The 14,263-nt window shown below is 39.1% G+C and overlaps 2 protein-coding genes across 2 annotated transcripts in view; one reads left to right on the top strand and one right to left on the bottom strand.

The window, feature by feature from the left end:
- LOC110382123 (glutamate receptor ionotropic, kainate 2) overlaps positions 1-7,453 on the top strand; it is a 34,536-nt gene extending 27,083 nt beyond the window's left edge. The window contains exons 14-21 of the mRNA XM_064042904.1: positions 65-188; positions 855-1,052; positions 2,192-2,392; positions 3,040-3,223; positions 3,962-4,089; positions 5,410-5,520; positions 6,389-6,521; positions 7,117-7,453. Coding sequence (XP_063898974.1) covers positions 65-188; positions 855-1,052; positions 2,192-2,392; positions 3,040-3,223; positions 3,962-4,089; positions 5,410-5,520; positions 6,389-6,436 — 994 coding nt within the window. The 3' untranslated portion in view covers positions 6,437-6,521; positions 7,117-7,453. The remainder of the gene's footprint in view (positions 1-64; positions 189-854; positions 1,053-2,191; positions 2,393-3,039; positions 3,224-3,961; positions 4,090-5,409; positions 5,521-6,388; positions 6,522-7,116) is intronic.
- Positions 7,454-10,661: 3,208 nt separating this feature from the next.
- On the bottom strand, positions 10,662-14,163 carry LOC135119139 (uncharacterized). Its single transcript, XM_064042836.1, has 4 exons — positions 14,094-14,163; positions 13,001-13,037; positions 12,521-12,680; positions 10,662-10,772 (listed from the first exon to the last, which is right to left on the bottom strand). Exons 1-4 carry the CDS (start codon positions 14,161-14,163, stop codon positions 10,662-10,664), a joined length of 378 nt encoding a protein of 125 aa, XP_063898906.1.
- Positions 14,164-14,263: the final 100 nt, after the last annotated feature.

The following is a 14,263-nucleotide window of genomic DNA, read 5'->3' as shown; positions in this document are numbered from 1 at the left end:
TTCTCCCATATCCAATTTTCTTATATTTTGACGTATCAAATATGTACTTGACCATATCTTCTAGGTCTACAAGCACTCACGTGTGCGGTCATGAGACGAAGCTGCTGACGAATCAGTTCAGCGTGTGCAACTCCTTCTGGTTCATCACCGGCACCTTCTTGAGGCAGGGCTCAGGGCTTAATCCTAAGGTAAGAAGGGATTTAGGTTTTAACTGTACCGCTGTGAAGTAATAAGTGTTTTCATATAGATAAGATCTGATGAGGATGATGTACTCCTAGCCGATTATCGGCAACGGCGGTTATTCTCATGTAATGAAATCAGCCAGCTGCGCAGGACATATTACCATAACATGACCTGTGTCTGTGCCTGTGTCCTACACTCTCATAGCGCGGATCTAATTTGCAGATAAAATTAATATGTATTTGACCATACTTTATCGATGGAACCACTTAAATTTACTTCTTCATATTTTTTTTTCCTTGAAAAGTACGTAATGTAATAATTTTTTTCAGGCTATAATATTATTTCTGTTTGTGGCAATATCAATATCATTTATTTCCACAATTTTCATTTCTATAAGGATGATTACCTTCTGTGTTTTTAAAGTTAGTTTCATGATGATGAATCATACAGGTCCAAGTTCACCGACAACATAAACTTCAGTTTGCTCCTGAAAAATTATAATAAACAGTTGTTATAAGAAAACTGACTCTTATATTGTCGATGAATCGACAACTGCTATCGCGCCTAAACGCATAACACCCACGCGATCCGAGTGCTACCCCTCGGAAAAACCAACCTTAATTTCTTCTGGTGTGATAACACTACAAAAGCTTGAACTATATTTCTTCCAGGCAACATCCACCCGCATAGTAGGCGGAATCTGGTGGTTCTTCACGCTCATCATCCTGTCCTCGTACACGGCGAACCTGGCCGCCTTCCTCACGGTGGAGCGAACAGTGCTGCCCATACAGAGCGCGGCCGACCTGGCGGCGCAGCATCACATACACTACGGCACGCTTAATGGCGGCTCCACCATGTCTTTCTTCAGGGTAAGTGGAATATACAGCCTCTATATGCCACTTTCAGGGTCCCTCAGAAGGTCTCTTTAGGGCCAAAGATTGCCGGCGCTGGTTGGTAAGTTGGTCTAAGACGCTCTAAGAGTCAATTTCGGCGTCCATTAGAAGGTCCTTTAGAGCCAAAGGCTCCGGGATGTCGAAAGAGTTACTCCGACCCTGGTACATAAGGGACTCAAGAAGGAACATGGTGGGTTTTAGTCGGTAAAAGACCATAGCATATACATGCTTTATGGCCCAATTTTAGGGTCCCATAGGGCCAAAGCCTATTGGGGCATCGGGATCGTTCGGAAGAGTTACCTTAACCCTGGTACATGACTTGGTACATATACGCTCTAAGAGTCAATTTTAGGGTCCATTAGAAGGTCCTTTAGAGCCAAATATTGTTGGAGCTGTAGGATTGTTCAAAAGAGTTACCTTAGCCTTGGTACGTATATATCCTACACGGCGAACCTGGCCGCCTTCCTCACGGTGGAGCGAACAGTGCTGCCCATACAGAGCGCGGCCGACCTGGCGGCGCAGCATCACATACATTACGGCACTCTTAATGGCGGCTCCACCATGTCCTTCTTCCGGGTAAGTTGGTATAAAGGCTTTATGGCCCAATTTCAGGGGCCCAATTTCAGGGTCCCTCATAAGTCTCTTTAGGGCCAAAGCCTGCTGGGGCTGTGGGATTATTCGAGGGACTCAAGAAGGAACAGTTTTAGTCAGTAAAAGTCTGACAGATCCTCTCACTGCAGACTGCACCTACCGGAAGAGGTCATCCAGGAGGGGCATCTTAAAGAAATAGATCACTTTTCTTACTCACTTACTGCCAGGCTAAATAACAATTCTGAGGTCTTCTACCAGGATTAGTAGCTATTAGGCTTAAATTGAAGTGTAAGTATCTTTTTAGTAATTTTGTTATCAGGATCTTTGGCATTATGTAAGTTGTTTTATATGTCGCCCATTACATTTTCATCATGCTATAGTGTTAATGTGAAACAACAAATGAGCTTTGTAAGACTATTAATATCATCATCACTCATAGAATGTTTCTTATGTTTCCCAAGCAGTGATTCATTATCCTTATGACTCAATATTATCTTCAAATAATTCTTCTCTCCCATCCCCAGGACTCAAACATCGACATCTACCAGAAGATGTGGGAGCATATGTCTAGCGCCTCCCCCCCCGCGCTGGTCTCCTCCTACGAGGAGGGGGTGAGGAGGGTCCTCGCGGGGAACTACGCCTTCCTCATGGAGTCCACCATGCTGGACCATAGGGTGCAGAGAGACTGTAATCTGACGCAGATCGGGGGACTGTTGGATTCTAAGGTAAGAGAGACATGAGTGGTAGATCAGGTCATTTCCAGGATTTAACTGATTTCCCTCCAAGCTCTGGTCTCCTCCTACGAGGAGGGGGTGAGGAGGGTCCTCGCGGGGAACTACGCGTTCCTCATGGAGTCCACCATGCTGGACCATAGGGTGCAGAGAGACTGTAATCTGACGCAAATCGGGGGGCTGTTGGATTCTAAGGTAAGAGGAAAGTTATTGGCAATTAGGTAGTGAAAAAAAATATAATTATCCTTGCCACTCATTCTACAACATCTCGAACCTTTTTCCCAACTATGTTGTTAACTATATTGGGGTCGGTTTCCAGTCATTCTATATAAATTGTTTATTTTGAGCAAAAAAATATCTGCAAATAATAAAATTGAACTATGTCTTACAAAGAATATGATGTACATCTGATTTGCGATTACCCATCGAATCGAATTACCTACTAAGGTGTCCTTAAAGGCGCGACTGCATGAAAGCAGTCGACAGCTGAATGGTAGATGGTTGACAGCACACGCTGTTGCCGCTGCCATTTCATATAGGTAAGCCAGTAGTTATACCGGCAGTTATAGTTTGCAGCTCGCTTCCAAATACCTTTTTTTCCATTACGTGTTTAATACATAAAATACACCTCAAAATTTCAGGGCTACGGCATAGCAACATGGAAAGGCAGTCCATGGCGCGACAAGATCTCCCTAGCGATCCTAGAGCTGCAGGAGAAGGGCGTCATACAGATCCTGTACGACAAGTGGTGGAAGAACACCGGCGACGTCTGCAACAGGGACGGCAAGGACAGCAAGGCCAACCCGCTCGGAGTGCAGAATATTGGTAAGTTGAGAGTAGAAGATAGACAAGATCTCCTTAGCGATCCTAGAGCTGCAGGAGAAGGGCGTCATACAGATCCTGTACGACAAGTGGTGGAAGAACACCGGCGACGTCTGCAACAGGGACGGCAAGGACAGCAAGGCCAACCCGCTCGGAGTGCAGAATATTGGTAAGATTGTTATGAAATACATAGCTTAAGGTATATAGGTCCTGTCAAAGCTGAGAAATTGATCAAAAAAGATACTGCGGCTTTCAAATGCAAGGGCTGAACATGACAGGCATCGACATCGTGACTATCGAAAATTTTGGTCCTGAAACACTAGGGCACCCAGAAGAAACATCAGTGAATTATGATAGTCAGTAAGAGTCTGACACTCCTGTGAAAAACTCAGAAGAAGGAATAGAGGTGATTTAGGGACTATGTGTTTGACACTAACAGATAGAGTTTTGATTATTTCTGGCCTTCCAAAATACATAAGAATACTTTGGTACATAATAAATAATAACACATATAAATAAATAGTATAGCACCAACGCGTACATATTTTTTGTACAATACAAGTATAATTCTATGCTAAATCAGTCCGTTTTGATAAAGTTATATCTAAGTTTATTTATTTATTTAGAAAAGGAATGCCAACAGCTTCTGTTTGTGTGTGTGTGTCTAAGTTTTTCGAAATGCAATCTGTGTTTTTTCTACACTTCATCTTCATCTCCTAACACAAACTTCTTTACTTCCAGGTGGGGTATTCGTCACCCTACTCTGCGGTCTAGCTCTGGCCATAGTGGTAGCAATCCTGGAGTTCTGCTGGAACACCAAGAAAAACGCCTCGCAGGGCAGGCAGTCGCTCTGTAGTGAAATGGGACAGGTCAGTTGAATACATACTATTTTTTAGGCTAAATAAAAATAGTAAACGGTTGTTCCAACAAAACTGACATTTATGTTGTCGGTGTTTTTGGATTTTTTTCATTTCGAATTTTTGTTTAGCCACAATAGCCACCTTTGTTTTATTAAAATCAGTTATTGTGATAATCATGAATTACCGACCAAGATTTTATGAAATCTTGGTCATCATTATTGGAAGCGATAAAAGGCTTCTTACACTAATAATTTGTTTACTAAAAGTTTTCTAGAAATAAATCTGGCATTAGAAACCCCATTAATTCCTAGGAATCTATATTTAAGAACTTGTCCTCTTCTCTAACCCTTATATTGTTGTTCTCTTATATTATGTACTCTTCAGGAGCTACGTACAGCGATGCGAGGCGGCTCCTCCAGCAGGACAGTGCTCAGACCTGGGTGTTCCCGGTGCTCGCCTGCCACACACGTGCCTCCCGCTACTTCTAGATATCAGGTGAGGATATACCTTCCACTTCAGGAGCTACGTACAGCGATGCGAGGCGGCTCCTCCAGCAGGACAGTGCTCAGACCTGGGTGTTCCCGGTGCTCGCCTGCCACACACGTGCCTCCCGCTACTTCTAGATATCAGGTGAGGATATACCTTCCACTTCAGGAGCTACGTACAGCGATGCGAGGCGGCTCCTCCAGCAGGACAGTGCTCAGACCTGGGTGTTCCAGGTGCTCGCCTGCCACACACGTGCCTCCCGCTACTTCTAGATATCAGGTGAGGATATACCTTCCACTTCAGGAGCTACGTACAGCGATGCGAGGCGGCTCCTCCAGCAGGACAGTGCTCAGACCTGGGTGTTCCAGGTGCTCGCCTGCCACACACGTGCCTCCCGCTACTTCTAGATATCAGGTGAGGATATACCTTCCACTTCAGGAGCTACGTACAGCGATGCGAGGCGGCTCCTCCAGCAGGACAGTGCTCAGACCTGGGTGTTCCAGGTGCTCGCCTGCCACACACGTGCCTCCCGCTACTTCTAGATATCAGGTGAGGATATACCTTCCACTTCAGGAGCTACGTACAGCGATGCGAGGCGGCTCCTCCAGCAGGACAGTGCTCAGACCTGGGTGTTCCAGGTGCTCGCCTGCCACACACGTGCCTCCCGCTACTTCTAGATATCAGGTGAGGATATACCTTCCACTTCAGGAGCTACGTACAGCGATGCGAGGCGGCTCCTCCAGCAGGACAGTGCTCAGACCTGGGTGTTCCAGGTGCTCGCCTGCCACACACGTGCCTCCCGCTACTTCTAGATATCAGGTGAGGATATACCTTCCACTTCAGGAGCTACGTACAGCGATGCGAGGCGGCTCCTCCAGCAGGACAGTGCTCAGACCTGGGTGTTCCAGGTGCTCGCCTGCCACACACGTGCCTCCCGCTACTTCTAGATATCAGGTGAGGATATACCTTCCACTTCAGGAGCTAAGTATCTTATGTACTCATCTCAAGTACTTTCTTATGTACTCCTCTTATATACTCTCTCATGTACTCATCTTATGTACTCCTGTTATATACTCTCTTATATATACTCCTCTTATGTACTCATCTCATGTACTCTCTTATATACCCCTCGTATAAACTCTTTTATGTACTCCTCTTACACATATACTCCCTTATGTACTCCTCTTATAAACTCTCTTATGTACTCCCCTTATAAACTCTCTTATGTATATCAATCCTTCTCCGTGTGAGAGGAGGCCGCAGCCCAGCAGTGGGACGATATAAGAAAAGGCTTGTATCATGATCTATACTAATATTATAAAGCTGAAGAGTTTGTTTGTCTGTTTGAACGCGCTAATCTCCGAAACTACTGGTCCGATTTGAAAATTTCTTTCAGTGTTAGATAGCCCATTTATCGAGGAAGGCTATAGGCTACTTTTTATCCCGGTACGGGAAGTAGTTCCCACGGGATGCGGGTGAAACCGCTGGCAGAAGCTAGTCATTACTACAAAGATAAAGCAATTTAGGTGATTAACACACGGCACCGCGCACCGCCGCGGTAGGCGGTGAAGCGGATCTCATGTCGCATTGACCTGTATTAGATCCGTTGATGAGAGATACACGTACAGTTACCGGCACGGATATTGAGCTCTCGGCGGAAGAGTGGGGATCGCTTTGCGCACCCGTACGCATAAGGCAATAAGGCAGTAAATCGCTTCTGCGCAGGTGAAGGTCAGGGCTCAATATCCGTGCCGATAACTGTACACCGCCTGACCGCGCGTTCGAGCGGTGCTCTTACCATCGCCCTTCTGTGTCCCCGCAGCACTCTCGCAGCAGCAGCGTGGAGCTGAAGGAGCTGCGCTGGTCGTAGCGCCGCGCCGGGCGCGCCCCCGCGCCCGCCGCCTCCGCGCCCGCCTCGCCCGCGCGGCCTCGCCCACACCATCCCACGCTACATAGTAAGTGCTATCTTTTATCTTTTATCTTTTATCTTTTATCTTTTATCTTTTATCTCTTATCTCTTATCTCTTATCTTTTATCTTTTATCTTTTATCTTTTATCTTTATCATTTATCTTTTATTTATGAATTTTTGTACACACGTATAATAAAGAAAGAAGACAGGAAAGAAACAATTTACAAAGGTAATGCTTACTTCTAAAGAAATATCTTCCAGCATACCTGCGAAAAGAAAATGAGAATAATGGTCTCTGCACACAGCGGGCGCGGCGCGGCGGGACGGGACGGCGACGCGACGCTGAGCAGTTGTAATGTACTAGATATTACGGACGACATCACACAGACCCGTCCCGCTCGGCGCGACGGGACGCGACGATCTAGTACATTTTGTCGCGTCGCCGTCCCGTCCCGCCGCGCCGCGCCCGCTGTGTGCAGAGACCATAAAAGAGATGTAGACAGTGTGTAAAAAGAATGAAATGAAAGAAAACAGCTACATACTGTATATTATACTTACATAAACAATACAACAATAATTGATTAATTCGACTTATAATTATCTTTTAAAACAAAAATTAACACCATAATTCTTTTCACAGATTCCGTAGGTTCTCTCAGAAGAACGACTTCATACGTTTTGAAAGAGCCCAGAGAAAAAAAACACGTTCAAATAGTGGCGTAACCTAAAATGTTCACACCTGCGTTGAAAGCACGTGTCAAATAGTCAAAAAGGCCTAGTGTTACGACTTGTAAAAGTCGACAAAAAATGTAAAATACAGTGTTACGACTTGTAAAAGTCGTAGAAAAATGTAAAATACAGTGTTACTTAATGTAAAATACAAGATGAAATTGTAAAAGAGTGTTGTAAGCGAAAGTGTTATTTTAATAAATGTTTAAAAAATAAATGGAAGACATTTTTTTATGTATTTTTTTTTCTGTGTGTGGTGATTTTTTAACGGGTATGTATTTTCTTGTTTATTTTTGTAATTCATGCTAGAATTGAAAAGTAATTTGACAGATTATCTGCCTAGCTTTTCAACTATGTTGGGGTCGGCTTCCAGTCTAACCGCATGCAGTTGAGTACCAGTGTGCCATATGGAGTGCCTGCCTATCTGACCTCTTCATCTCAGTTACCCGGGTAACAAAACGCAACCTTAGGTAAGACCAGTTGTCAGACTTTCTGACTTCTGCGACTGCCAAAGGAACTCATTGTAGATGGTCACTAAATATTGCTTGCTTGACCAGGCAGTCGATCCTAACCAGGCAGTCGCTTCTTGTAAATCATTGGTACTCAGCCGCATCTGGTTAGACTGCAAGGCGGCCCCAACATAGTTGGGAAAAGGCTAGACAGATGATGAACCTTATGACAGAACTACTCTTGCGGCTGTTACTTAGAAACCTGAAAATGGTCAAAAAAAGATTATCCGTTTTGGACTGTAGACTATTTCTGTCAATACTTCATCTAATTCTGGTATTAAATAGATGTTACTATTTCATACTTTAAATAAAAAAGGCGATAGCATGTTTAACACATAAATACATTTAAGAAAATCACAAATGTGCTCTTTTCATTTTATAAGTATTACATATTTATTTTAAGATGGCTGTATGGTATACTGAAAGAATTTTATCGTTTTTTAATTTATTTTTTAAGTTTCATATTAAAGTAAATAATGTTATTTTTACTAAATAAAATTTTACGACCAACTTTTTTCAAATAAGCCAAAAGAACATGTGCCAAAGAAAAGATAAATTACTGAAAAAGTACTAGAATATAGTGGCCTATCTATACTAAAAATACGAAAGTATTTTTTTTCTGTCTGTTACGCTTTAACGCCAAAACTACTGAACCGATTTCAATGAAACTTAGTACACCGATCATCTTAGATTCTGAAATAGGATACTTATAGGTTATAGATACATAAATCATTTGAAATTAAACCAAACAAAACTTTCTAACAGCAACGAATTTAAAATGAAATAAAATGATACGACATTTAGTAAATAAAAAATATTAGTTATATTTTTAAGACAAAGTAAAATACAAATAAAACTGTGTTCTTATATAATGTAAATAATAATTATATGTATTATGATTATATATGTAGTTTAATTTATGTTGTAATGTTGGTATAATGAGTATACTAACTGCTTCTTATGACATGTTGAATAACAAAAATTTTAATGCATACTTGTCGTCAAATTACTTTACCGCTCTGAACTTAGCTACTAGTAAAATAACATCAAAATAAAAGTAAAACAATAAAAGACACAGATAAAAATAAAATAGCAACAAAAATTTGCAAAATTTTGTACCAACAGGGTCACGGCTCAGCATATGATCTAGTGACCAGACTATAAATTCAAGTTACTTAGTCAAAATATACTAAAGGTACTTATACACGCGCGAGACACACTCAAAAACATTATTGTGCTCCTCAAATAACTGTGCTATTCTGAAATTTAACACCATATACTTAAGTAAAGATCCTAAGAGAAGTTGCTATTATGACCACTCGGCCTTTGTAATATGTATATGATAGTCATACTGTACATTAAATGTACAACATGTCATTTGCAGCAGAAAGAAAGATCGTGGCTATGTTTTCATGTTAAATGGAATAGCTTCTGTAATGCATGTTATTCTTTAAAAATTTCAATACAGTGGCAAGTTAACTTTTGTGAATTCCTATAGGTAGGCTAAATTCCTTAGATTTTTTATATTTCAAAAGATTTACTCCTTAGTTAATATACTTATACTAATATTGTAAAAGCAGAGCAAACTTGAACGAGCTAATATCGGGAGCTACTAGTTCGGTTTATTTATTGAAGAAGACTATAGGCTACCCTGTCTTTTTCTTGTCGCTGGGCTAAAAATGCATCCCCGTCGGGGGATGGGAGAGAGGTATGTGGGATTCCCGAGTACGCCGAGTAGTTCCCACGGAACGGGGTTGAGATCGCTGGCTGATGCTAATTATTCACATAGCATATGAGCATTATGAATGTATGGAACATATTAATTCAAGAGTTTTTTTTAAAACGATTTCAGAGGAGATACATAAAGTGATTATGTAACATGCATTATAGAGCTGTAGGATTTTTTAATACTGCCAAATATTGTCCTGACATCGAATGTATAAAGTGACTACCAATGTACAAAGTGACATTTCACGTAGACATGCAAGTTTTGGTTGAATATATTTAATTTATACGTAAAAGTACCAAATATCCATTTGCTCCTAGTTTTTTTCTAACACTGTTGGGTTCAGATGGTCACTCTATACATTCGAAAAACGGCTTAGATTGAATATAAAACTAAATATAAGGAATATATTTTAAAAACTGTTACAGATCGCTAGATAATTATACTGTAGGTACACATTTGAAATATTTTATACGTAAATTAAGTATTTTTGGTCTACGCAATATGTATGTATACGTATGTTTAGTATATACGTTGTAAAAAAGTGAGTTGCGTACTTTGAGTGTATTTTAAAAAGTGAGTTGTGTACTTTTTAAATATGGAACGAATTCATTGTTTTTTTTGACAAATTCACTTTAATAATTTTTTAAATAAGTATTTTATTTGTTGTTTTAATTTAATTTTATAAATATTTAAATTGTAACGAGAAGCAAATGCTAGTAATATAATAATTCCGAAGTTGAGTTGTGATTGTAAATATTAATAAAAATGTTTAGTATTGAATTTTGATTTTATTATTATTAATAAAATATGTATAACAGTGTTACTATGGTTTTATTTTAGTATATTTCCCTAGATTTTATGTGAGTTTTAGTTAGCGATACTGCAACTTAATAAAAAAAGTGAGTTTGTAAAATGTAAACCAAATTATAAGGGTGGAGTGGTAGACGGGACGGTAATATGGCCTGGCCCTTATTCAACGGCCATTAGCCATAAAAAAATATAAATAAAACAAAGTTATTTTTGATTAATTTATTCAATGATTTAGTAGATTGAATACACACTTTGACAAGATCTAACTATTATAAGCGACTACCTAAAATACTACTACAGCTGAATCCAAGTTAGTAGGTACCTACCTAAATACAAGAATGAATAAGATCTTATTTTAAGCGTTTATATTTATTCCCATTTGCGATTGTCGTTTTTCATATCATCCGCCTAGGCTTTTCCCATATCAAAATGGTTTCTTAACAGCCGATTCTTCATCCTCAGTCGCCGATACATAGCTTTGCTCGGTGCCTTATACTTCAGTAATTCAGGAGGAATAGTCTGAAAAGGAAAAACTACATGTTAGTTACTTAATTGGTAAGTAAGTATCTGAAAGGTTAAGCTGCACTATAAATGCGTGTAAGAATATATGTATGTTCAAACACCTGTTAAAAGTGAATACGATAAAAATCTGAGCATTAAGTTCCATACATAATTTTCCTAAGTACGTATACTATAATTGAATATTGAAATCAGTTATTAAAAAAAGAACATTGATAGCAAGCAAGAAAGCTGATCCAATTAGAATAGAAAGTAAATAAGCAATTTTTTATTCGGGTATGGCAAATATAATAAATTACCAAAAAATATGCAACGCAAAAAGTATGTCCCCCACAATTTTCATCCTCAATCAGTGCTCTATTTTGACATACATTTACACCATAAATCCTCACTAAAAATACATTAAAATTTAAAAACCCACACGAGCGTAAAAAAATTGATTTCACACCGGCTACTGTGCTAAAAAGCCACCCATCCGCTTACTGACCTCGCTCCAATTACTGAAGCATTAAAATGCATAACCAAACTACCCTTTAGCTTCATTAGCTAAAAAAATCGGTAAAGCATGAGTCCGACTTGTGGATAAAGGGTTCCGGAGTTTGAGAGAAAAATCTATACTTTTACTAATTTATAAGAAGGGAGAGTTTGAACTTATCGGATTTTAAAATAAAAATCTACACTAATCTATAGGTATTATGTAATAAAGAGGAAATCTTTTTTATTTGTATAAATAAAGGCTCCAAAACTCTACTGAACTGATTTGAAAATTATTTCACTGTTAGGGAAGCTAATTTATCCTCGAGTTAGAAAGATTCTTATTCAGAAGTAATTCTTGGTCTTTGCTACTTGGTTTAGTATCTAAGTAACATTTTTCCTTTTTGTCTTTTTAGACAAAAATGATAAATAAATCTTATATTTTTTGCCAAATGATTTTATAATGAACTTTTATGTCCCATATCACATGGGTTCTTTCATCACAATTTCGTACCGGAACCCTAAAAAGGGTAAAAACCCCTTAAATAATTCAGATCAGTCAAGGGTGATGAGATTTTAAAAGTATTAGCGACCCTTGTTCAGCTATTTTTGAAGTTTTCACACCCTACCGTGATTATCCGCGCCGTTAGAGGGGATAAACGGGGTGAGAGGGTCCTTTATTTTTAAATATTTTAATAGTTAGGTTAAGTACTGTTATGCACATTATTGTAAAAAAAGTTGAGGCGTGTTTTTTTTTGTTTTTTAGAGGGTTGATAGTTGAAAATTACATTCAGTTACAATGTGCGCGCGCTCCTATACATTTTCATATTTATCAAGATACCGATAAAATTATCGACTGATCAAAATTAATCAATTACAAAATTACTTAGTACCTCTGATTTATAAACGGAGTAGGTACCTAAAGTTAATCCATGTAAACCCATGAAAATGTATGGTTATTCCTTTCTTATTCCTTGGTGTTTATTTTAATCCGTGTTTATTAATAAGAGTGAAAAAGGATTAAACTAAGCTTATTATACCTATCTATATGTATTAGGCTATTACATTAGTACTATTTCACGTAAAATATTACAAGAATACAGCACCCTTAAAACCCAATTTCAGTACTACCCAGTGTAATGGTTGGAATGAAGAAGCGGTGGAGAACAAACTTCACAGAAATTAGTACTTTTTATTCAGTGGCGGCAATTGAACCCCCTCCTTCTAGCATGGCAACAGATATCTTCTTCTACGCTATCTACTCTTCAACATACCTCAACATCATTCTTCCTCTGAAACCCATCACTCTTGTCATTACGGAGTCTGTCAGGAAGAGGCGCTTTGGGCTCCGGTCTCTTGAAGTCGTAGTCTTCATCATCAGAACCCTCGCCGCTGTCCGCCTTGCCACCTGTCTGCTTTTGTATTACTATGCATCTGAAATTATGCAATTTTTATTTTAAAAAGCTGTATACATATAATTCAACAGTTCAAAAAAAGACTAAAAACACGCATTGTAAAAATAGTCAAAGTTCATTACAAGTCTAAACACAGCTATGGTACGGGTACGACAGTGACATATTATTGAATTGTCATCAGAACTCGTAGTCAGAACCACATACAGCTACCAATTTTCATGACGCTACGATCCTTGGAAGATGGTTACATTATTTACCTTCCAATATCTAGATTCCATTACATAGTTACATACAGGGCGACCTAATAAACGCGTGTTTAAAACAGGATAAATTACTAACCTTTTCTGTCTGGAAACTTTTTCCAAGGCCAGTACTTCTGTAACAAAAAAAAACATCCGAATTGAGGACCCCTTCGTTTTGGGAAATCGGTTGAAAAGGAAACAGTTGGAAATAAATTAGGATCTTTATAAATTGGGTGTAAGTTCGTAGGCATTTATTCAAATAAATTCTGGAAAAAGTTTAAAGTTAGCTTCATTCTTAGAATTAAATTTATCTGTATAATGAACTAGCCGTTTTCCCGTCACTCGTCGTCCCACGTCTTATGGGAACCCATACCTGGATAAAATGTATCCTAAGTTACCCGGAAAAAGTGTAGCTTTCCAACAATGAAATAATTTTTCAATTCGTTTCAGTACTTTCGGAGCCTTAGACAAACAAAAAACTTACCATAATCCAATAAAAGTATAATAACTAAATAAAATATGACGTTTCGCACCATTTTCTATATAATAAAGCCAAACCACAACATTTACCAGTTATAAAGAACTAAGTTACGAAATTATTGTTTGTAAATCCTTACTTAGATAAAATAGTTCTAAATAATGTTTGTTTGTTAGTCTATCTAGTATTTCCCCAACTATGTTGGGGTCGGCTTCCAGTCTCACTGTGTGCAGCTGAGTACCAGTCTGCCACATGGAGTAGCTGCCAATCTGATCTAGTTAATCTAGTTACATGGGCATCTGATATCCCTTGGTAAGACTTGTTTTCAAACAAGTGGAAATTGTACAAAAATAAGCAAAGTCAGTATTTGAAGTTGTTAAAAAAGTAGTCAATGTTTGCCTTTCAAAATACTAGTGTATGCGGGTTGAAAATTATACCTTCTAGTAAGTATAATGTTAACATGAAAAATGGGTTTACGACATGATCATCTATTTGAAAACACGATGGGTAACGCTACTGAGCAATCATTGACTGTGGGTTGCGGGTTCAATTCCCGAACGAGACATATGTATGTATATCGATCTACAGAATCTTGCACTAAGTAGCTATAGAAATAAGAAAGTAGCTCGGTTCTCAGTTTTATTTTTTGTGGTAAATTATCAAATGACCCCTCCCTCTGTGGGTGCAGCGTGAGGGAGTGTCAGACTCTTACTGACTAAACCCCACCATGTTCCTTCTGGAGCCCATAGTTTACCAGAACCGTGGTAGCTCTTTCGAACCATCCCGATGGGCTGGGTAAACCTGATCTTTGTAATATGCGTACTACCATTCATCTTCATACTGCTTTATGAGCCCAAACAAACTATCGGCCGACTACAATTT

Source organism: Helicoverpa armigera, chromosome 30 (genome assembly GCF_030705265.1).
Source record: "Helicoverpa armigera isolate CAAS_96S chromosome 30, ASM3070526v1, whole genome shotgun sequence".
NCBI lineage: Eukaryota > Metazoa > Arthropoda > Insecta > Lepidoptera > Noctuidae > Helicoverpa > Helicoverpa armigera.
Note: the sequence above shows the minus strand (reverse complement) of the source record. Positions and strands in the feature narration are given on the sequence as shown.

Bases quoted from the DNA above. Each gene is read 5' to 3' on its own strand.
- LOC135119139 (XM_064042836.1), bottom strand. From the start codon at position 14,163: ATGGTTCGAAAGAGCTACCACGGTTCTGGTAAACTATGGGCTCCAGAA. The intron at 13,038-14,093 runs GTAAGAGTCTGA...TTTTTGTTACAG, and splicing joins AACATGGTGGGGTTTAGTCA to AAGTACTGGCCTTGGAAAAA. The intron at 10,773-12,520 runs GTATGTTGAAGA...TTTCCTTTTCAG, and splicing joins AGAGGAAGAATGATGTTGAG to ACTATTCCTCCTGAATTACT.